General features: G+C 39.1%; 2 protein-coding genes across 7 annotated transcripts in view; one reads left to right on the top strand and one right to left on the bottom strand.

The window, feature by feature from the left end:
- The window catches only part of CAMKMT (calmodulin-lysine N-methyltransferase), a 223100-nt gene extending 219740 nt beyond the window's left edge, over positions 1 to 3360 (bottom strand). Inside the window, exon 1 of the mRNA XM_087774847.1 lies at positions 3230 to 3360. Within this exon, the coding sequence (XP_087630973.1) occupies positions 3230 to 3328 (99 nt within the window). The 5' untranslated portion in view covers positions 3329 to 3360. The remainder of the gene's footprint in view (positions 1 to 3229) is intronic.
- On the top strand, positions 3280 to 22330 carry PREPL (prolyl endopeptidase like). Of its 6 annotated transcripts, none has more exons than XM_087774846.1 (15): positions 3280 to 3419; positions 4386 to 4628; positions 7366 to 7560; positions 8087 to 8153; positions 8820 to 9026; positions 11073 to 11196; positions 13500 to 13716; positions 14296 to 14481; positions 15932 to 16135; positions 16876 to 17051; positions 18485 to 18701; positions 18894 to 19043; positions 20012 to 20138; positions 21206 to 21312; positions 22220 to 22330. In XM_087774846.1, exons 2-15 carry the CDS (start codon positions 4410 to 4412, stop codon positions 22298 to 22300), a joined length of 2277 nt encoding a protein of 758 aa, XP_087630972.1. In that variant the 5' UTR covers positions 3280 to 3419; positions 4386 to 4409; the 3' UTR covers positions 22301 to 22330. The 6 variants fall into 6 exon arrangements, with proteins under 6 accessions (XP_087630972.1, XP_087630971.1, XP_087630969.1 ...); XM_087774845.1 differs by lacking the exon at positions 3280 to 3419 and adding an exon at positions 3699 to 3833; XM_087774843.1 differs by lacking the exon at positions 3280 to 3419 and adding an exon at positions 3842 to 4052 and having other exon boundaries at positions 8823 to 9026.
- The last annotated feature ends 880 nt before the right edge of the window (positions 22331 to 23210 follow it).

Below are 23210 nucleotides of genomic sequence, written 5' to 3'. Positions count from 1 at the left end.
GGCCCTTTGTTTTGCAGAAGATCTTTATTGATGTACACAAGTGTTGGGCTTGTACACAGGTCATACATACAAATATTATCTAAATAATTAATATTTTAGCTTCTGTAATGAAAGACTCTCTTCCAAAAATTAGGTCTTAAAAGAAAAAAAACACCAAGAACAATGACAAGAAAAAAACCAAACAATGCAAGCTCACACTGTTACCTTGTGGTTTTCCCTCTCTCCAACTTGCATTTTCTTTCCTCTCTAACTTCACCTAGCAATATGGAATTCTAAGGCAATTCATTCTTCATTAACACTCAAAACATTTAAGAAAAAGCATCACCAAACTGTCTCCTGTTTTAGAAAGATTCTAGTAAAATATTACCACAGATCTCAATTGCAGGCCCTCAGTATTTAATGACAATATTAGGACCATATTTAGGACTCCCTATAAAACCTAAAGATGTTTTATCTCTCTTAAAAAAACCAAACAAACAGAAAAAACACATATGGAGAAAGGCAGTCGTCTGAAATTCCCTATATTTCTTCTAATTGTGTATGGCCTAGTTGCACTAAAAGACAAATTCAGTTAACAGCTGACAGTCTACAAACCTCCACGCAGTTCTATGGCACTGATTGGAGCATGATATTTTGTACAGGCAAGAAAGTTTCTACGTAATCAGCTATGGCATAATCTATAACTACACCGTTTGTAAATATCATCAGTAGGATTGTGCATTATTTATTTTTACAAGTAGTTTATTTACCAAATTGTTTCATTCAACTGTAAATAATTTACAAACTCAAGACTAACAAAACCATGGAAAAAGATCTGGAGCACGGGCACCCTCCACAGACAGAGGAGCAGGAAGAGAAGAAAAACTGATTTAGAAGTTCTACTGTTCGGGGGGGGGGGGGGGGGGGAGAAGCAAGCCACTTCCCTGTCCTCAATTTAGCTTCTATGAAGCTAAAGCACATTAGCAGGTGAGCAAGACTTCTGTGAGAAGAGCAAGAGCAAGGTAACAGGTAGGGTAAACCTATATAGCTTACAGATTTCAGGAAAGTTTTCATTAAACTTTCTACAGAGAGCAAGTGTACATATAGGGAGCAATGCCTATTCCTCTAACTTCCCTGCTAAAGACCACAGACTGGATAATGCTGTCCATTGCACAGACTGGTAGAGCTCAAAGCAGCCTTAGAGAATTTACTCCAGTCATTTATAAACACACACTATGTGTTAAACTTACCTTAGCTTTTTTCTTTTTAAGCAAAAAATATTTTCCTTGATTCTGACAAGCTAAGTTTAAAAATACTGCCAAGCTTCAAACTCAGTACATACATAAAACATTGTATTGATAAAGAACACATAGGTAATTATGCAACCCCCTGGTTCTTTATGCTAGCTTCATAGGATACCTGATAAAAGGGCTTTTTTCTTAATTAAATCAGCAAGCACACACTCAAGCATCCTTACCATAGCAAATCAATTTGTGTATGCATTGAATGAAAGCAAATTCAGTATATAAACACACCACAGAACTGATTTCATGTAAGGCATTATTATAAGCAGTATGAAAAGCATTTTTAAAAGCACTGTAAGAAACAGTGTTCTTTTAAAGACAGATATGAAGGAAGGTTGATACCCTCTCCCAATCCATAGATAGATCTGAGCATCACTGTAGTAAAGAGTGCAGAACTGATTTTTACTTCAGATGTACCAGTAAGATTAAATTGATCCTTGCTCGTCGTACCATATAAAAATCAACAGGAAAGCTAAAGAACATGGAAAAACCCAGGGAATCTGTAGAGGAAAAGGTCACAGATAGATGTAGTTTGAGGAAGAAACAGAAGCCTTCTCCCCAAATACCTACATGTACCCCTCATGCCCCTATTCGATAGTTATGAAAAGTTCCTTATGATTTTAAGAGACAGGGATATGCCAAAGGCAGTATGTTTAAAAGAAACGACAGCTAGTATAGCTGCAGAGCGCAGCTTGCGTAGTCTGCTAAAACAGAAACCTATAAAGACAAAACTGATATTCCTACCAATAACTTTGACATTACCTGCTTCAGAGTATGATAAACCAGAAGTTTGTCTTGTTGAACAGGACTGGAGAATTTACCGCAAACCAAAAACACACACAAAGAAAAGGTCAATGTTAACCTCCTCACACCTCCTGCTCTGTTACCTGACTGCAGCCCCGTTCAACCCAGCTGCCGCCATCGGGCCCGCTGCCACCACCCTGCCTTCTCGGGGAGAGCTTGCGATGGGCAGCTCCAGGCAACCATTTACACAAAACTAAATGTTTAAGTTAGGGCCGTAAACAACACGTCCGACAACAATAACAACTGATTGAAACTGATTCAGGTTTTTAAGCCTTTACACATAGGCTCATCTGCAGAGGAATCCTTTCCAACCTTGCACTGCTCCCAAAGGGTCCCCAGAAGTATGGAAGGCTGGAGCCAACAAGCTGCTGTTCACCTGGAGCGCAGGTGTAACCGCTTGCTGCTCCTTCCTCCTCACCCTCTCCCAGCCACGGCCCCGCCGCTCGCCAGCGGCTACAGACGAGTGGGGTCTCGCCCCAGCTCCCCGCGACAGGCAGCTCGGAGGGGGCCAAAGGGCGGGAATTGGGCAGCAGCTACGACAACCAGCTCCGGCGACGCCGACGGACGGTGGCAAACCACAGCCTGGAAACACCAAGCTGGTGCCTGCAGGGTGCCGGGGGTGCTGGCCCTCCTCCCGTTAACACTGCTTGTAAGACCACAGACTGCTTTTGGGATTATTGAAGGCGCACTTAAAAGAGCCGTGTGTGTGTATACGTATATATTTTGATTATTACTATTTTTTCCAGGAATAGGACTGCAAAACCCTTTGCAAGCCCCGCCGCACCGTTCCTCGCAATCCTCCTGTCAGGGGTGCGGACAGGTCTTCGCAGCTCGGCTTCCCGCACGCCTCCAACGCCGGCAGGATTCCCCGCCGCCCCCGGCACCGGCACCCCCGCCCGGGGCAGAGCCCGGCCCCTCGGGCGCTGCGAGCTACCGGCCACACGGACCCGCCACCACCCGCCGCCCCGGGGGCGCGGCAGCCCAGCGCGGAGGGGCGGCAGGGGACAAGAATCGCCCCGGCCCGAGGAACCGCCGCCTCAGGAGCCGGGAGCGCCGTTCGGGGGGGACGCGCTCCCCCCAGGCTGCGCCGCCGGCCCGCCCCGCCATCCCGGCAGCCCCTCCCGCCCGCGGGCTCCCCCTACCTGTCCGAGCAGCCGCCAGCGGGCTCTCGCCGCTCCCGCACCGCTCGCCTCGCACCTGCCCGCGGCGGGGCGGCGCGGAGAGCCGGCGGCCTCGGCCATGCAGCGGCGGGGAGCGCGCAGACACCCCTCCCTGCGCGGGGAGCGCTGCCCTGGCCGGCGGGGACTTGCCGCCGAGCCTCCAGCTTGACGGGTAGGAAGTGGGAGGCCATCTTTGTTAAGGGCAGCGCTGAGGAGAGAGGCTGCCGACGAGGCGCACGCTGCCGCCGCGCCACACCCGGCTCTTCAGGCGCACCGGAGGGTCGCCTGTGGCCTCCGCGGCCGGCGGCGAAACGGGAGCGACTTGAGGAAACCGTGCCCGCCCGCCGCGGCTCCGCGACCCCGCGCTGACATCAGCGGTGCTCGCCCGCCGCGGCTGCCTGAAGCGCCCTGCCGCCATCTTGGCTACGGGCAGTCCCGTGGGGGAGCCGGGCGCTGCTCCTACTCGCCTGCCATCTTATCCCGGGCAGCCCCGCCGGAGGGAGAGCGGGTCCAGCCCCGTCGGCGACGGCGAGTCCTTGCGCGGCCCGCGGGCGCTGCCCGGCGTTGGCACGGCCTTGCCGCGGCGGTGAGGGGCAGGGCTGGCGGGGAGCGGGACCGGGCCGGCTTCTCTGGCCCTCGCCCGGGCGGGACGGGGGAACAGGGCCGCGGGCGGTGAAACACGCGGGGCCTTTGCCCCCGCAGAGCTGCAACCCTGTCAGTTTTCCTGCGAGGGCGAGTTCAGCTCTTGCTGTCAAGTTACCTTCTGGAGATAAAGTGATTTTATTGTTACATGATGCTTACAAAGGTGGGAAAAACTTTCCAAAACCTTCCCGGTTTTTGGTTCTTCAACATTTAAACGCGCACAGTTGCGCCTTCCTTTCTCTTCATTGATAGTTTCACTGGAGTTAAACTTTCAACCGCCAGGAACCACATTTTGCAGTGATGTAGCAGGTTAATATGCAAACTAAGCTGTGTGTGCCAGGTGTTAAGAAACAGCTTAAGTTTTACTGTTCCTTCTCATCTGATTTGCCTAATGAATCTGTCTCATTCCTCTGAAAGAGAGGAAGTTTTACCTTCATTTTATGTTATGTATATTTCATACACACAGTGTAAATGATCAGCAGTTTGGGGTTTTCAGAAATTTCAGGTTGACTATCAAGACATGAAGGTTAGGACGTCAAGTGTTGGACTGCGAAATCTTCTCCAAGGGCTGAGCTTCGGTGTCAGATACTACTCTAAGCATAACCATCTTCAAACAATGTGTCTTTATAGTAAAATAAAACAAAAAAAAAGCCACGTCCTAGGCTGTTCAGCAAGTACATGCACACACAGGACTGTGCCACCTGGAAGCATCCTGCCGTGGAGATTCTTTTCCTGCAAGGTATGCTCTTTAAGTATAGACTTAATGTCAACAACCACCTTGGCACATCTGTTCAGGAAGCCAGCCATATTTTTCAGATGTCGAGGAAACACATTTTTCCTAAAGGGCTTGAAGCAGGGGGATAAATACTAGGATTTCAGTTATGTTCAAAGACATATACCATTGTTTAACTTTCCTATACTGTTTTGATGTAAAGCTGTGTTTTGGTTGATTTTTCTGCTGTAGCAATCTTTAAAAATTGGTATCTTACAGAAAGATTCAGATAAAGTGTCAGGAGAAAACTGCAGGGATAGAGCAGCTAGTGTAGAGGCAAAGTGTCCAAACTAATGACACCAGACTTAACCACTGTGAGCTGGCTCAACAAAACTTGACCTTTTCTGTGCTGACCAGTAAGTCACGGTTTGCACCATATTAAATACTAAAATATTCTATTGACTTTTCATAATTGTATTCACATGTGATAAACTAGACTTTAAAAGGTACTTGGACGTATTTCTGTAAGTAAATATTGTGTAAATCAGTGGCAATGTATCACGCACAGAGTCAGAAAATGGTCTGAAATAACTTCAGGTCTTCTGTTCCTGTGAGTCTAATACAGAGTTTGCTAAAGGTGTCATAAAAGCTTACTGCAGTGTGACAGCCTGTAAACTGATTTATGTGCATAATGCATAAATGCTGGTTAGGCTGTTTAAAAAGATTGGTGTTTTGGTTTATTTTATCTTAAAAGTGTTTTCAGATGGATGTGTGGTTGTTCTAAAATTGTTTCAAGTTGACAGTGTTTCTTCAAAGGTGACCCAAAGATCATCTTGTTGTAACCCTCTTATTTCTAACTATAATGTAAACAGCTCCAAAGTTTGTGTCTGAAGTGTAAACAAATGTTTCAAGGACAACATAGGAAGTCATGATGGATGAGAACATGTGGTTCTGTTTATTCATTGGCTGTTCACTAACACAGTTAGAAAAGCTGGTCTATGACACTGGTTCCAGGATACAAACAAGTGGTTTTCACCTGAAAGGAAGCTGTGCCTGTTTGCTTTGGAGCAAATGTTTGCAAACTGATTGTCACTGACATCCTCTGCTGTCCTCTGCTATCTAAAATCTTTCTAGATGCTCTTCTAGGTGACTTGTTTTTCCCTAGGCAGGGAGGTGTACAGTAACTCTAATGTATACCTACACTGTGGCCACCAGCTCTATATAATATTTCCAAATAAATACAATGAGAACTGTTGAAAACAAAAGGAGGGGAATCATCAAAAGATTCATAAAGTGTGGAAGTGGCCAAAATAAGTTGTGGATCAAAAATTTTACATAGGTACAAGGGGAGATGATACATGTACATGAAAGAGACCTTTTAAATTTTCAGAAGCCATATTCACCTCAGGAAATTCTTGAATTAAAATTGGTAAAGGCTGGGGGAATACTTGTCAGGGAATATCAGCTGTGCTTGTCCCATTCTTATGCTTCCTTAAGTATCCATTTGTGGCCACTGAGGGTTTTGTTTGCTTGCTTCTGGCTTGGGGAATGGTGTTTTCTTACACCAATTTTTCCAGTGACGGTGGTGCAACCAACACATCCTGCAATTTCTTTACCTTGACCAATTACACAGTTGCTCCAGAGCTTTTTTAAAAGGGCTTCCTTTGACTTGTGCTTCTGATTTGATATACTAGGCTAGAGGGACTGTTGGTCTGAACCAGTAATGAACACCAGTATGCTCTCATGAATTATGTGGTTTACGTTCATAGGGAGTTTGGTAACTGGAGCAGATAGTTTCTCCTCCTTTCAAAGTCTACTGATAACATTCACATTTTAGATCACGTGCATTTGTGGAGACAAACCAGGAACAAACCATCAGTTCTTGATGCAAAATGAGGATGGGGTAAAAAGTATATGCTGTTTTTTAAGTTTAGACACATTCACATAATATCCTGAATGTTATAAAATGCTACTTTGTGTGATCTGTGGAGTGTTACGTACTGTAATACATGTTAAGCTTATTATTCGATCAAACAAGATTTTACAGTAAGCAAAAAGAAGTAGCACTGTGCTAGCAATTTCAACACATTTTTAACATTTTTACAAGAGAAGACAGCTTTGTTGGCAATAAGGTAGCACTAGCCTGCTCGTGGGTTGTGGAAAACCAGATTGTTAAGCTTGTTCCTGATAAAATTGTTGCAGAACCCATATCAGTTCACTGCTTCACTTGATTCTGCACCTTATGAACATTTATACTAACACTTCTGAGGAGGTGGAGCAAGAACCTGAACAAGCTGCTAGGACTCCTAGGTACAGGGACAGAGGTGTGGGTGGCATTGCTGTCTAGGAAAAGAAGTAAGAAATGATACTCTTAAGATAGGAAAATTATGTGAAAACACCTCTGAAGAAGGAAAAAAACCAGAATTCCATAAAAATTACCTAAAAACTAGTTCTAGAACAAGAACAAACATATTTACATATAATCAATTAAAAACATACATTCGTAGTACCCTAAATTTTGAAGAGAAGACCTCAATAAATGTGTCAAGTAAAGCACATTTGACAATGCCTCCCTAAAAGACCAGGAAGAATTGAAAAGAAAAACTTATTCCAACTGTGTTTTTTCTTTTTAATGGCATGTACTATTGTAATAATGTAAAGTTGGTTTTGGGTCTGTAGCTCAGGAAATATCATTATTGCCTGAATATATTCATGTTGGAGTACAGAGCGCTGGCTTGTAGCCATTGTTGTCTTCACTTGACAGGAAGGAACAAAAATCCCTTCCAAAAGGAAGGAAAATACATCCATAATAACATCAGAGCTTTTGTACAAGAATCTTCTGAAATCAGAGCAGGAAAACTGGAATGACATTTCAGCAAGATACAAAGCTATGACAAAAAGAATCAAGGAAAATTTAGAAGAATTGCACAAGTATACATTCAATTCAGGAAGCCCAAGGGTAAGTGGCAAAAAATACAAACATTTCTCATAATTGAGTACAAATAAAAGGCAGCAAAGCCATTCGTGCTGTAAAATGCTGTTTTACTGACAATTTTCTGGTGGTAGGTTTGAATTTTGAATATTTTAATAATTGTGGATAGTAACAGCATGTGTTTAGAACAGCTTATACCTGTTATGATAGTGTATTTATGTTAATTTCTCCATAGACAAAAGCAAGTAAAGATACAATAGTCATCTCACTTTTTGATAAAGAATACAAGACCTTGTAAGTTACAAGAGCAATTGCAGGTGATCTGAGTCTTTTGTTAAATTTACAGCAGGTATAGGTAGCTTAAGTACCGTAACTTTGAAAGAACCTTTCTGATGCATGCAATTCCTTCTTTAGTGTCAAACGTACGTGCTATATTCTGTCATTTGTGTATGTTACAATTGCGTTGTACAGAACAATGATTGAATATAGGGAGTCTAAGGAAATAGTCTAACTATATGTTGGACTTGAAACATGTTTGTTTTGTATTGAACAGATGAGGTTTGGAGAGAATGTGTACTTTGAAGAGAATGGCTGCATATTTCTTTCAAAAGCAGATGATGGTAAGGGATTTCTCTTTCTAACATGGTACGATTGTTAAAAATGTTGTGCATGTATCACTTTGTATTTTTCTTACATTAAACCTTAATTGCTCTCTTTCTTAAAAAAACTAAACTAAAAAAACTTTTATAAAATTCTTTAATGATTAATTAATAATTCTGGAATCCTGAATCTGAAAAGCTGAGGTGAAGAGTCAGGGAATAGTACATATATTGATGCTAAGGCAAGTTTCTGGAGAGGAAAGAGAAAAGTCACTTCTTTTCAGAGCCCTAACTTAACAGTTTCAAAAAGGAAAAGCACATTCATGCTTTTTTATTTCTGAGGAGGTGGAAAAAAAATTTACTAATTGTATTTGGTAAAAACAACTGTGCTTTAGGTATCTGAACTTTAAACTTTAATACATTTATTAGAAGCCAAGATCTGCATTTTAAAAATATTAATAATAACTACAAGACTTTTTTTTTTCCTAGAACTGTGACTTTTTGTTTATTTTTACAAAGTGCATTTGCAAATATCTTGCAAGACAAATATTTGGTGTTAATAAATTCCAGTAGTATGCTTGTGAATATTGCAGGCAGACTTGTTAAATGCAGGTATTAACAAACACTATTCATTTTGACAGTGCCTTAATCACAGGATTTTTTTGCTATGTCTTTTTTTTTATGTAGTAGATGAAGAAAATGTTGACATTTTATTCAGTACTGAAGATCTTGGCTTTTCTGATGCCTTTATTCAACGGGTCAGAATTTCACCAGATCAGAGATACATCGCTCTCAGCTTAAAAAGTAAAAATTCTGAAGAGGCAACCTGCGTTATTATCAAACTTGGTCATTTTCCTGTCATGGAAAAAGTAATTCCAAATGTCTTTAGTTTTGGTAAGTTGTTTATAAATATCCTGTGGATCACACCAGCTTTCAACACAGCATTTTAGTTAGTCTACAAATAATATTAAAGTATTTAATAAAAAAAAAAAAAAGGAAGCAACATTTTTAGATTTAATCCTCATAGCTGTTGAATTGTTTCGTATTTAAGATTTCTTCCACACTGCACAATTACAAGTTATCTGTTGTGGATGAAAGTGGCTGCTTTCATGATACAAGTTTTCCTTCATTGTAAAAGCAAGCATTTATACATGTTTGAACAGTCATGCATATCATTCTTTTTATGTAATTCAATAAGCTTCTTTAAAAATTTACTGACATAACTGTTTGCAATATAGAGATCTTTTTGAGAAATGTTCTAGTTATTAAACCCTTACAGCTGCTACTGAAGCCACTGATAGCTGAAGGCAGTTAGCTTCACTGAAAAGTGTGGAAGTGCTACCTACTATTAAGTATTAGCCGTAATTTCAACTGGATTGTAGGATATGGGTCACAATTCAGAGCCCAAAGAAGTCAGTCAGGTCTTGGGTCAGTTCTTTCAGAATAGATTACAGAGCTTTACATTGCAGAGGTAAACTGAAGTGAATGGAAAATCTTTATTTTTTTATAGTATCGTAAAGAATACAGCAAAAAGAGTGCAATAGTGTGTATACAATGATGTTCCACATCTTGTATTTTGGATTATATTGTTAGATGTCATCAAGTACATATCGTGCAGTAAGCAATTTACCTGGGCAGGGCAAGAATTTAAAACTCTAGGTAAAACTTCCTAGTTACAAAAATGAACACTAGCAAGAATCTAATGTTGTAAGTATTTGTGCAATTGAAGTTTATAATGCCTGCCGAAAACCAGGCCTGAAAATTTGCCAGTGACGTTTTTCACTGTACTTGGTTTGAACATGTTTCTAGGTTTGTCTGGAAGAATCAGTACATTTAAGAATCCAACTCCCTGTTGCCTACATAGGTGTGACAGATTACGGCAGATAATAAGAGTACAAAAAAAATTACTATCAGAATGGTAGAGATTACACCCATTTTGTAAACTTACTCAGATGTAAGTGGGGTACAGAGGTATCATGAAGTACAGAGGTACCTCAATCATGAGCAAGAGAATAAGGTCTTATGACCACTTGCAAAGTACATGCTTGTATTGCATGATACACAATAGCAGGCAGACAAATGAAAGTTCTTGAAAATTTACATCTGTGGTTTTTCAAATGCTAGGCTATAGAAGAACTTGGATGTCCCTTCTAAAGGCTCGTCTTCATAGTGAACCCTCAGCTGCCTGTGCACCTTGGAGCCACATTGATGTTCAGATAGCAAATTGTTTGCATTACTTCAGTGTGGTACTTCCTCAGGTTTTGTACTGAAAATTAGTATTTATTCATAAGACAGCATACAATAACTTTTTAAAGCATATGTACTAAACATCATTCTGGTGGCTGTAGGAGCAGCAGTAATTTGGCTGGATCAATCAGATTACTAAACTTCAGAATAGCAAGGTTCCAATGTTTATACATTTCTAATGTTGATGAATACATGTACAAGCATAGAAAACTGGAGAATTTTTATCTCAGCAGTAGCCATGGGGCACATGCATCATCTGTTTTCTCTAAATGGTTTGCATGGGGTCACATGCAGTGGTGCAGAGCACATACCCTCTTTATTGTCTTGCTGACTCCATGTAAACCTCTGTTGTTTCTCTGCTCAGTTTTAAATAGCCACACATCATCTATTTTCCTGTTACCTCCAGAACCCCCACAGGGTCAAGAGCTTCCTCTTCTTGGGCCCTGGAACATTGTCCTCTGCCTTTTTTTTTTTTTTTTTTTTTAAAAGATATTACAAGATTCTTGTTCTGTGGGATTCAGAGAAAACATGGAGAAATCTTTTTGTGGCTTACCCCAGCCTCTGGGATGTCGAAGTGCTGTCCTCAGTTCCTTGTCAGCTGCAACCATTGGGTCCAGTGTTCATGGAGCTCCATTTTCTCTCAGTAATAGTATATACTGTTCCAAATTTGATATGCATTTGTCTTTTTTCCAGAATGGGCTACAAATGATGTTCTGTATTACACAAGTCAGAAGAACCTTAAATGCCAGAATGTGTTTATGACCACTTTCACTAATCGGAAACATACTAAGTTAGTTTATACAGAACAAGATGCAAGGTAATACTTACCGAAACTTGACAAGTCCTTTACATATGCTAGAGTATTTTATATGTAAAATAGAACTGGTTTGGAAAAAAAATTCTTCCATATCATATTCCAAATGTTAAAAGATATTTTTAAGTTGTGTTTTGCTGTCAGTAGTGCCTTATGCAGTCTGAGAATGCGCTCTGTTCTCCTCTTGATATGTGATCAACAAAGATTTAACTTTCCTCTCTTACTTCACGAGTTCAGCTGAGTTTATAAATGTCAAGGTCAGTCTTAGGTCAGGGTGTCCTTTAATGAATGTGTGACAGTTTCATAGGGGGTAAATCAGACTGTGGATTTCATTTTGTTTTCTTTGCTATTGATGTCTGATACATCTTTTAAAAAACATAGACGTTCAGGCTAATCCTTGCTCTGGGTAATGGATGAGCAAAATCATTACAGCATTCCCAGAGATAGAACTATTGTTGACTGAATACCCTCTCAATAACCTTTCTTTAAGCAGTGGTTTAGGAAGACAAGAAGGCTCTTGCTAAATTGAGTGCAGAACTAGTTTTTCAGCCACGTAGCATGTGGTAGATTTATACAGCATTCCATAAATGTTTGTGATTCTTAATTCGAGTTACATATTCAGTAAAGAAATTTCAGTTATACTTACATCTAAAAAAACAAAAAAAAAAATCTGCAACTGAGATGAAGTAAATAAGATCCTTTTGTTCCAGCTGCATTTGATGCATACTTTTGGAAAATCAAATTGCACTGACCTGACACTTCCCCACAGGGAAACTGTTGGCATAATTCTGAAGGTCATAGTCATTACAGTAAATCTACTAGAAACTTACTCTAAAGGTTCATGTGCTATTGCAGCTCATAACTGAACTCAGTTGTTCATCGGAGATGGCAAGACATTCTTTTGTATTGCCATTGAGCAGTTCTATTCTACATCTCACCAGCTCTTTTAGGTGCAGTCCAATTTTTTTTTTTTAGAAGCTGAAAATTTCTTGACTTCCTTAAAAAAAAAAAGCTACAAAGACAAAAAAAAATGTAATATCAAGGTCAGAGTCCTTGGGGAGAAGTTAACCTGCATTTCAGCTTGACTCTCTTAGAGGTAAGGTCAGCAGAGCTGAACTGTTGGAATCTCTGCTGAATGTAGTGCTGTGCTCTTGCCAAATTTGTGTGTATTGGAGAGGCAGGCGGCTGATTCCTTGCAGACTTTAGATCCCCCGCTGTGCCTGTCCTCCTAAAGATGTCAAGAGGGTGCAATTAGAAAAAACAATAGTACCAAAAAAATTGGACTTCCTGCACCTGGAAATAATTAAAGGCACTGAAAATGCTATCTAAATCATCCTTTCCTTCACCAGTCAAATACTTTGAAGTTTAGAGGGATCATTATTGCAGTCATGTATCTGATCTGTGTAATGCAGATTACGGTGCTCAACCCTGCAAGTTCTTGATGAAATCTTCTGCATCTTTGTGTTGGACAGTTTTGCTTTTAGAGACATCCAGTCTTAAAGATTCAAAATGGCAAAGAAATTGCTATGTCCCAAGATGTGACATTCCAATTAATTAGGATGACTTACAGAAATTTGAATCTGAATTTCAGCCTGAACTTGTCTAATGTTAGCATCCAGCCACGGGTTATCATTCTGTTTTCTGTTTCTAGATTTTAGAAGTATTTAAAACCAGTAGATAGTTCCTAGTTTCTTAGATAGTTCCAAGACCAGTTCCTAGTTTTCAGCTTTATCACTGCAACACTGTCTGTCTTGTCTCATATAGGCCTCTGTACTTAAAAAAAAAAGTCTTTGTCTTACTTGCTTCAGACAAAGTTAGGTCAGTAATACTTAGGCTTTTTATCAATTTATCTTTATAATAGCTCCTACTTTTCTTTTGTTATTGCTGTTCCCACATGATGGCCTTTATTAATTTTGCTTTCATTATCCGTTACTATTTTTTTTTAAATAGGGTTATGAACTCAATAAAAAGGTCTATGTTTTGCCTGAATTTTAAATCCTATATACTTCAATGAGCTTCCAGTCTTATCTCAGTGATCCAAAAACCTGGGTTCAATTGGGCAACAGCTGAACTGTTTTTCTTGTAGATTTCAGGTTCCGCACACACAAAATTGTGCGTTTTTGAATCCCAGGATAAATGCAGCAGGAGTGGCTTTGGGAACCAAGTAGTCTGGAATTTCTCCAGCCTCCTTAGAGGGATGCTGTTTCTTACCTTGCAGATGGAAGCCCATGATTCTGAAACAACCAATGTATTTTTAAAATACTAATCAAGTTTAACTTTTTTTTTTTTTTAATTATTCCTTACAGATTCTTTGTGGACATATATTGCACAAAAGACAGGCGTTTTCTCACTATCAACAGCAACAGCAAGACAACCTCCGAAGTTTGGCTGGTTGACTGTAGACATCCTTTTAAGTTACCTGCTCTTGTACAAGCACGAACAGAAGGGGTCATTTACCACATTGAGCACAGAAATGATGAGTTATATATTCTTACTACATATGGAGAACCTGCAGAATATAAGGTAATTTTAACTGATAGTAAGATTCATAGGATTCATTCAGATACCTGTTGCAGATCATAAAGAAATAGTAAGACTAGCTTTTAACTCTGTGCTTCACAGTTTACTGAAATAATTTAAGAGAATTACACACAGCTACGTGGATTGACAGACTGATAGTACATGGAGTCTTGCCTGTAGCATGCCAATTCGAGTCTAACTCCTTTGGCAGCATCAAGAAATGAGTATGCTTTAACAGTCATTTCCGCTATATTAAGATTTAAGTTAGTGATCTCAGTCTGTATAACCAAACCACCTACAGTTCTGCTGGCCACACTGAAAGCACTTATTGCATGAAAATCTTCTATAGATCAATCTATGAGAATTGAACTTAGTTTTCCAAATGTTACTGAATTGTTCTTCCATTTTGCCCAAGTAAAGGGAGTTTAAAAACCTCAGGTTTTAGTCAGGCAAAACCCCCCAATACAAACCAATAATTTTTTTGCAATAAAAATGTTGCATGAGATCACCTGTATGTCTGTACAGCTCTCTTGTAACTCTTACTACATCTTAGTAATGCAAGGTTGGTTTTTGTTTTTATAGTTGATGAAGGCACCAGTAGCTTCCAGCGGCATGGAGAACTGGCAGTTAGTTTATGCACCAGAGGAGAAAACTAAGCTAGTAGACTTGGAGCTGTTCAGTGATCACTGTGTTATGTTCCTGAAGAATGCTGGCCATCTTTACTTAAGTGTGATTTCTTTTGTTTCACATTCAGTTCAGTCACTAAAGGTATGTTTTAGCTTGGCTTAAGCAGCATAATATTTTTCCAGCACTATTTCATTTTTTTTAACATAACATAATGAAAGCAAAGATAAAGTCCAAGAGTAGAAGTGGTTTGGAAACTATAATACTGCCAAGTTTGTCATTATGACTGTGTTTACCTGTGGCTGTTCTTCAGGATTTCACGTAGTGGCTTATTGTAGCACTTAGAAAGTTAGAGAGCAGCTATCCTATGAGTCTGTTCTTTCTTCGACTTATTGCTGTCAAGCTCTTTACAATACAGCTGATTTCTAATGTAAAATAGGACTTGATTCCCTAAACACTCTACTTAGTTTTACTGGGCCTATTTTTGGTTACACTCATCAGTGTAAGCAAGGAAATAAGCCTGGCCCTCCGGCAGCAGAAAGATTAGAACATTCAGAAGGCAAATATGCACACTGTCCCATAATGAATGGGAAGAGTTGATACTGCAGTACAATTTGTGCAAAGTATTTCTTCCCTTCTCTAGTTGTTGCTAAATACTTGTGAATTAAAAACAGTGACCCAATTCAAAACCATGATTTCTGGAGACCATTCAGACAAATTAATTGATTTGTTTGCCTGAAAAATACAATCTGAACTACTCGCAAGTTTATTGCGACAAGCTATCAATGCTTCATTCTATAAAACTGCTACAGAAAAAGGTTTTCAACAAAGTACGCTGTATGGTCTCTGAAACCTTCATTTTTGAAAACGGTCATAGTTTACTTATTCAGAAAGGGCCTGCAGTTATCTGGAGAACTTGGACTTTTGCTGCCAATTCAGAAGTCTCTAGCAACCTAACCCAAGTAAGCAGTGGCCTGGCAGAGGGTTTGGCTATGTTCCTGCTGCTCTCAAAGAATGAATCTTGATTTCTTTTATTCTTAGCAGAGTTAAAAATCTTAAATATAATAGCAGTAAGTGTCTGAGGGTGAATGTGCCAGGAAAAGGTTTTGTTCTTCACAATGGCTGGCACTAGGAACAAAGTTAAGAGGCAGGGGTTTTCAGTGGCTTAGCATTACTGAGCTAACTCACAGCAAAAGCATAACTGACATGGCCTTGGCTGTATAACATGTTGAAGTAGGACTGGAAATCGGAGGGGAAATAGGATCTAAAAAAATAAAAACAATGCAGAATAATTTCAAAGAACGTTTTAGTTTTAAAAAAACCTGCACTAATGCCCATTTTAAACTGAATTTATATTTATTTTTCTTTTGTTTCATTGTTGGACTCGATCCAATGGCCTTAGGGAAAAAGTTTGCCAAAAGGTCCTTCACTTTTTGACTGTTTCATTACTGAATTTTAAAAAAATACAGATTGTGCTACATACAAACTGAAGATAATTAGCTTGATATTCAAAATCTTTTTCTCTGAAGGACATACTAGGCAAAATTTACAGAAGCAGTGTACTGATCGCACTTGAAATGCTGTGTTTTCTCAGCTACCTATGTGGGCCTGTGAATTTGAATTGGAATCTCATCCTGAACATACCACCAGCACTTGCTATTTTCAGCTCACCTCCCCAGTACACCCCCCTAAGCGTTTTGCATATTCATTTAAAGAAAATAATCTCATTGAACAAGCTGTGCAAGAGGTACCAATTATTACGAATTGTCACACTACACGTTTACTAGCTAAAAGCAAGGTAAGATTTTTCAGTCCTTTTCCCATTCCCTTTTTCTTCCCTTCTTCCCCACCCATTTAAAGAAAATGCATTTGGCAGGGAATAGAGATTAAAAAATATAAAGAGCAGTTGGTGCTATAGTTACTAAACAGTGGGTGTTTTCTTCAGTGCTGTAGAGAAGAACAAGAGTCGTGATAACATTTTTTGCCATTAATCTGGGTATGCTAGAGGAGATAACAATACACAATGAGTCAAGAATCTTAGTCTAGTATAACTTAGAATTGCTAGTTGATGTATAGTATCATACTCTCCATGATAAATGAAAAAAGGTGCCAGCTGTTGAAAAGAACACCCCACAACCAGCTGCACAGTATAGATCCAGAAAGGAAAGTTTTAACAGCCTGAGTTTAAAAAATTGGAGATGTTAATAAAGAGTTTGTGCTGCAGTAAGTGGTAAACTGTTTTGTTAATAATAGATATTCTTGGTGTTAAAGGAAGAAGGAAGACTTGGGTGCTTTGGTAGTTTAAAAACTCCTCAGGTGTTGCACTTAAATGAATTTTATACTCTGCATCCGTAAGCCTACACAGCAGAGGTTCAGTCTCTCGCTTTATTTTTCAAGAGTGCTTTGTACATTCTAAGTGAAAAAAAATTACTGTAATCAAAAAAACACATTTTAAAATAAATAATTGAAGTTTTCATTGCCATGTGTCATTGAGATTTCTGAAAGGTCCTTTATTGTAAAATACTCCTTCATTTCCAGGATGAAACTTTGGTGCCAATTACAGTTTTTCATAATATGAATTCTAAAGAGCTACACAGGAAACCACTTCTGGTTCATGTATATGGAGCTTATGGCATAGATTTGAACATGAGCTTTAAAGAAGAGAAGCTGATGTTAATTGAAGAGGGTTGGATATTAGCATATTGCCATGTTAGGTAAGTCAAGTATCTGTGGGATATACAGATATTTCTTGATATGCAACTGAAGAGGTACAGAAATAATTTTTTTCATGTAGCTATACCTAATTCTTCATGCTTCTCACTTTCATCTTGGTTTAGATCTTTTTTTAAAGTATTTTTTAATAAAAAATAAATTTACTTCACAAAAAAAAAATTATATGTCCAAGACCACATACTGCATTTAGGTTTCTTAAATCAACAGGATGGTTGTATGTAACTTTTAATCTCTTAAAGTCTCATTACTTCTTGTCTCATCTTTGCTCAAGAAAAAATTTGATAACATGTTCAAATTGCAATGACACGCTACCTCCCTTTCCGAGGGCACTGTGTATTAATGTTCAGTCTGCATCTTCTGAAAGCCATTTGCCTTCTACAGCAACAAATAAGGACGTAACGTACATCTCTTTTATTGGCTAAATCCTCTGTCTCCAGTTTAGCTACAAATCTACTAGTTTTATAAAACCACTATGTACAACAGGCTTCACAGTTTCATTGAGATAATAATTCAGTAGGTAAAGAAGATAACAAAAGAATCACTTTAGGGAGTGGAAGGAAGGGGGAGAATGAGCAATTGTTTGAAATACCAGTTCCAAAACAAATTCAGCATACAAATATATTCAGTCTGCTCTATGCAGTGGCAAGCATTGTGCTGTTCTTCCTCCCACGCCTCCAAGTATCTTAAGATGCAAGTCAGTCCTAGACGAAGATGGATTCTTCATCCAAAGATGAAGAATTTTGGCAGACTGATCAGTTAATTCATTTTAAACTTGAAACCTGAATAAGGAAACTTCAGGTTGCTTAGAACCAAAATTCTGGTTGCGTAGAAAGGAATATAAATAAATTTTAAAATTCTGTATTACAAAATGTAACATTTCAAGTAGTATTTGAAATTCACAAATGAGAAAAAAAAAACGGCTTTCTAACAGTCTCAGAATTTAAGCTATGCAGAAGACAAATCCCAAGAGTCTCAGTGTGGAGCTGAGAAATACTATTTTACTGGTTTTAATAAATGCCAGTATTCGTGGTATAAGTATTGAAAGTGTTTTAGGTATCTTAATAGTTTTTTGTTTAAAAAGATAATATTAGTGTCTGATTTTGTATTGCCTGCAATGATGGTGTCATTTCCTAAAGTGGTGCTTTTCCTGTGAGTTCCAGGACACAAGCACACAAGGGCATGGAGTGCCCTTATGCAGTTAGGATTTTCATCAGTCATCGTGCATGGATTTGTTTGTTTGCATGTTGTGTATTTTAGCCATAAAGGAGGGTGAAGACAAGAATAGAGAAGAGTTAACTGGGAAGGCAAACGATGGTTTCACAATTCTGTGGCTGCTGCTGTCCTTTCATTATCTGACGCTTTGCCGTGTGATGTTTTCCAAAGAGACTCCAACTTGAATTGCTTTAAATTTCAGGGGTGGAGGAGAGCTAGGCCTTAGCTGGCACAAAGATGGATGTCAGCATAATAAACTGAAAGGTCTCCATGACCTTAAGGCTTGCATCATGCTGCTGCACGAACTAGGATTTTCTCAGCCAAAATACACAGCACTAGCAGCTGCCAGTGCTGGAGGAGTTCTTGCAGGAGCCCTGTGCAACACTGATCCAGAACTTATCAGAGCCATGGTTTTACAGGTGAGGTGCTGCAGACCTTTTATGGATTATGACGTTAAACTGTATTTTCTGTTTCATTCTGCCAGTTCCAGAATTGGAAACATTCCAATTCAGAATTCACTTTCCTCATTTGTTTGAGAAAACCTTCACCTAGGCATTTGAGGTCCTGTGTCCTATTTGCCAACCTTTTTTTTTTTTATAACAACTTCTAAGGCTCCTTTCGTAGATGTTCTAAATACAATGATGAAGACTCATCTCCCACTGACAATTGAAGAACAGGAAGAATGGGGAAATCCATTAGCAGATGAAAAATGTATGGAGTATATCAGAAGCTATTGTCCATACGAGAATATTAAGACACAGGTAAAACTATGCTTTCTGTGTGGAATACTGCAGCAGTAAAGTGTAGCAGTTTATAAGAAAACAAAAAGCAGATAACTGGAATTTTTTTAAAAAAAGTCTATTTTACCATTTCCGTGCCTTAAATCCCAGTATTTTAGAATTGTCTTAGCTGCTGCTTTGTGTTAAAATGAATCACCAATACAAATATAAACTACTTCAGTGATAGTCTTAGCAATATTTGGCGTCATAAGTGACAACTGAAATTAACCAAACACTTTCTCCTAAATAATCAATAGATTTCAAGAACTGTTTTTGTTATAAGACTGCCAGGAAGTAATAGATTATTCTATCGTATAACAGACCTCAACATGTAAAATACTTTCTCCTTTTGTGGAGGGTTTCTGTTGTTCTGCTGGGTTTTGCAGAGTTTGTCCCAGGAGGAAGGAGGCATTTTCCACTGATTAAATACCTTTTCATAGACAAACAATGAAATGGAAAAGGAACTATAGCTTTGACATTGTCATCTCAGAGGAGATCTTTGTTTACTTGAAGTAATGTGTTAGCTGTGTGGCATAGCTTCATTACGTAAAATCTTACTATATAAAAACAACTATTTTTTATGTGTAGAAAGGTTGCAAAAGTAAACCTCAGCTACTGTTCTAAGGTGAACCATTCCATGATTATTACTCCCCTTTTTTTGTAATCATCAGCAAGCAGACATGTATCAGACCTTTACTAGTGGGGAGAGGATGTTTTTGGTTACCTTTAGCAAGTAGATTATCCCCTAATATGAAGTAATTTTTCACACCAAAATACTTCTTGCAGCTAGAGTGATAAAAGTGTTTTTTTAAGAGCGGGTAATTATGTAATAGATGTGTTTTTAGATAAACCATAACAAGTAGTACGGTAAGATAGAGAAGAATTTGTTACTCACTTTATGAGAAGAATCAGTTGTCAAGTATTTAACTGGTTTTGGTTTTTAATCTTAGTGTTATCCTTCAGTTTTTATCACGGCATATGAAAATGATCAACGGATACCACTAACAGGAGTTTTACGATACGTTCAGAAACTTAGGAAGGCTGCACTAGATCATGCCAGCAGAACAAGTAACAAAGGTAAGAATATTACAGATATGTGGAGTTAACTAAACCAAAATATTAGTAGTCATGTAATTAAACATCATAGAGATTGACTTCTCCTTAAATGCATTCATTTGTACAATATGATCCAGTACCTAAAGCTCTGAATTAATTCCCGTCATCTGCAAAGATGAGATGTACAGTCATACTGACAAATAGATAAGCCTCAGCTTCTAAGATGCACCCTCCAGAGCCTTAAAAGGGACCAGATACCTCTGTATTATAGACCTGCCTGAAAACGGTTAAACCCATATGTGTTAAATATTAACAGTGACAAACAACAACAGGCTTAGGAAACCCTCTGAGATGGAAAAAAAAAAAGGAAGACTGGGAGAATATGAGTTGGGCTCAGTCTCTCCTAGGCCTCAACATAGCAACTGTTGGACAGGGCTAGGTGAACCAATACCATCTAGTCCAGCTACTGATACAGTCAGACTGCAGTTCTCAACAACACATAGATAAAAGTCTTACTTTTGCTGCTCTGTAAAAACCTACTTTTCCCGGTCTGCTAAAACGGCAGGTGTTAGTCCAAGTTAGAATGACAACAATGCCAAGGCATAGACGCTTTTATACCTGAAACTTAACACTAGCTTTGGGACTGTTTCCAGCAAAAGGTATGTTCAAGCCTTACTATTTTCTAATACCATCTAATCTGGGGTGAGGCTTTTACCATCAGTACCAAAGCAGATCTTGAATTAGCTTTTCTAAATTTCCTTATGCCCCTTCTCTGCTAGCAGCACAACTACAATGGTTGAGAAGGGATAGCAGATGCTGCAATTGCTGTTGCGGTCTTTGCTCAGAAAGAAAAAAAGCACATCTTTCCAAGAAGACTTAGAGAGAGAACAAACACGCTACATATATAAACATTTTTCAAATATGTAGTTAATAGAAATACAAATATTTCATCCAGCAAGCCCCTATATGTTTTTTTTTATTTTTTCTCAAGGAACAACAGAAATTCTGTCAGGACAGAAGGCAGAATTATCTATCCCTAAACAACTCATATCCCCACTTACCTTTTTCCTTGTTCATTCAATGTCAAGTGATCGCTAGCTTCATTGTTCCAGGAAATTGGATCCCTAATATCATCTTAGACATCCAGGCAAATGGCAGTCATTGTGATTTATCTTGGGAGGATTCACTAAACGAGGTATGTTCTCTTTTTTGCATACATCCATAACGTGTTGGAGGGAGGCGTCCCCTCGACTGATACTTCAACCTTAGTAGTTGGTGCAGTCACTAAATGTATGTTTGAAGTATTAAAAGAAAAAAAAAACAACACTGCTGGAATTAAGGTTGCTCTTGCAACCTTTTACACATATTGCAAGAGCAACTGCTAGTTTTCTTATATATATAAATAACAGCCGGTTTTTTAATACATACCAGATTTTAAATATATATGTGTATATATCTTTATATATTTTTTAAATATATACGTATATATAAAAAAGAGCCAGTGACAGAGCCAGATTATTGAACCTCATTGTACCTTAAGCCTCAAAATAGTATTAAACTCCCACTAATATGCCGAGGGCTTTGAATGAAAGGTTCCAAGTTGTGCAAAACATTGTTCCAGCAGGAAGTGTCTTGCACGGTAGAGTATTAAGTGCTTAAAATTGTCATGCTGGCTATTTACTTCCATCTTCCTCATGAGTAAAACATATGTAATGCAAAATTACATTTTGAAACGCATGATCTGTGCTATCAAAGGACGCTACTACAATTAGGTTTTAACATTTTGCACTTTGTACAAGTGTGCATGCTAAAAGCAGCATGCTGCCATGACCTGCCATATTGTTATTGATGTCTCAGACTATCGCAGTTGGATACAAATTTTATTACTGTTAAAATTAACAAATCCTAGCAAACGTTATTTGGTGATTGTGGCAGTTATTCCGAAAAAGAAATCTTTCAGGAAAAGCCTCATTCTGTCTTAGGGCAAGGTATTGCTTAGCATTAGTATGGGAAAGGAAGATTGGAATAGCTGTGCAAGAAGCTGAAGGTTGATAGTAGAAAGAATTTGTTTATTTTGTAGTAAAATACTTTCATTATTTTAGGTTGCGAGACACCTTGCTTTTCTGAACAAAGAACTTGAGGAAGTATGCCATCTCCAACATCATAGGAAATCCTGCAAATAGCTAATAAATACATTGAACACCTCTGAAGAACTTTGGGTCTGATTTTTATTTATATGAACAGTGAACGCCTTCCCCAGAGGATCTCTCCTCTTGGATCCCTGCATTATGGGCATAAACAGGCAACGAATTCGAAGTGGAGTGTGGCATTGGCTTATAAACGTACAAACTAAGAGCTGAATTTCTCCCCTACGGGATAGTACAGAAGCAGCCACCTGCATTAATCAATGTGTTCAGTACAGTTCTGCTCTCATAAGCAAGCAGTGCAGCCCTATACAAGTGGAGCTGAAGTGCAATGGTTGGTGCTTAATGCCTAACGTGTGAAGACATGCACTTCGTACAGGCAGCCTTTCCAGTCTAAGACCTCTCTTCCAAGGCCACATTTTACACAAGGCAGTAAAACTTCCAAGAAGTTTGATTTAAACGTCTCACGGGGGTCTTCTAAAACTAATTCCCGTACATAGGGGATGACGACTGTTGCCCTCCCTAGCTACACAGCAGCAATAGTATACTGATCATACGGTGGGATCGAACCAACTGCAAGGAAGAAATGGGCTCTCAAAAACAGGAATTTTAGCAGAACTCTCATCTGAGTAGATTCAAAATCTTGTAGTTACCTGAACTAGCATGGTCATCTTAAAGAGGAGGTGCCAGAGTACCCCTGGAAGAGAAGACAAATGCCCCAGAAGGAGATGCCGGAGTCTCTCCAGAGGAAAAAACAGAAAGAATGCCCCCGCTAAAGCAGCCTGATTCATAGCTTAGCTAGCCTCTCAGCAAGGTACAAAACTGCTACACGTTGCTTGTTAAGACAGATGCATGGTGCACACCTAGGAACAGCAACTGGCACAAGCAGGTGGTAGAAAATACGCTATGTGGCCATAAGGTCCTCAAACCAAAACAGAGTTCCCCAGAT

The sequence above is a fragment of the Nipponia nippon genome, unplaced genomic scaffold, assembly GCF_047370975.1.
Source record: "Nipponia nippon isolate SJK-2023a ecotype South Korea unplaced genomic scaffold, ASM4737097v1 scaffold_4, whole genome shotgun sequence".
NCBI lineage: Eukaryota > Metazoa > Chordata > Aves > Pelecaniformes > Threskiornithidae > Nipponia > Nipponia nippon.
This window is presented reverse-complemented; position numbering and strand designations above follow the sequence as displayed.

Excerpts from the sequence above, each read along its gene's own strand:
- PREPL (XM_087774842.1), top strand. Across the intron at positions 19,044-20,011 it reads ACGAGAATATTAAGACACAG|TGTTATCCTTCAGTTTTTAT; the intron begins GTAAAACTATGC and ends TTTTAATCTTAG. Across the intron at positions 20,139-21,205 it reads CAGCAGAACAAGTAACAAAG|TGATCGCTAGCTTCATTGTT; the intron begins GTAAGAATATTA and ends TTCAATGTCAAG.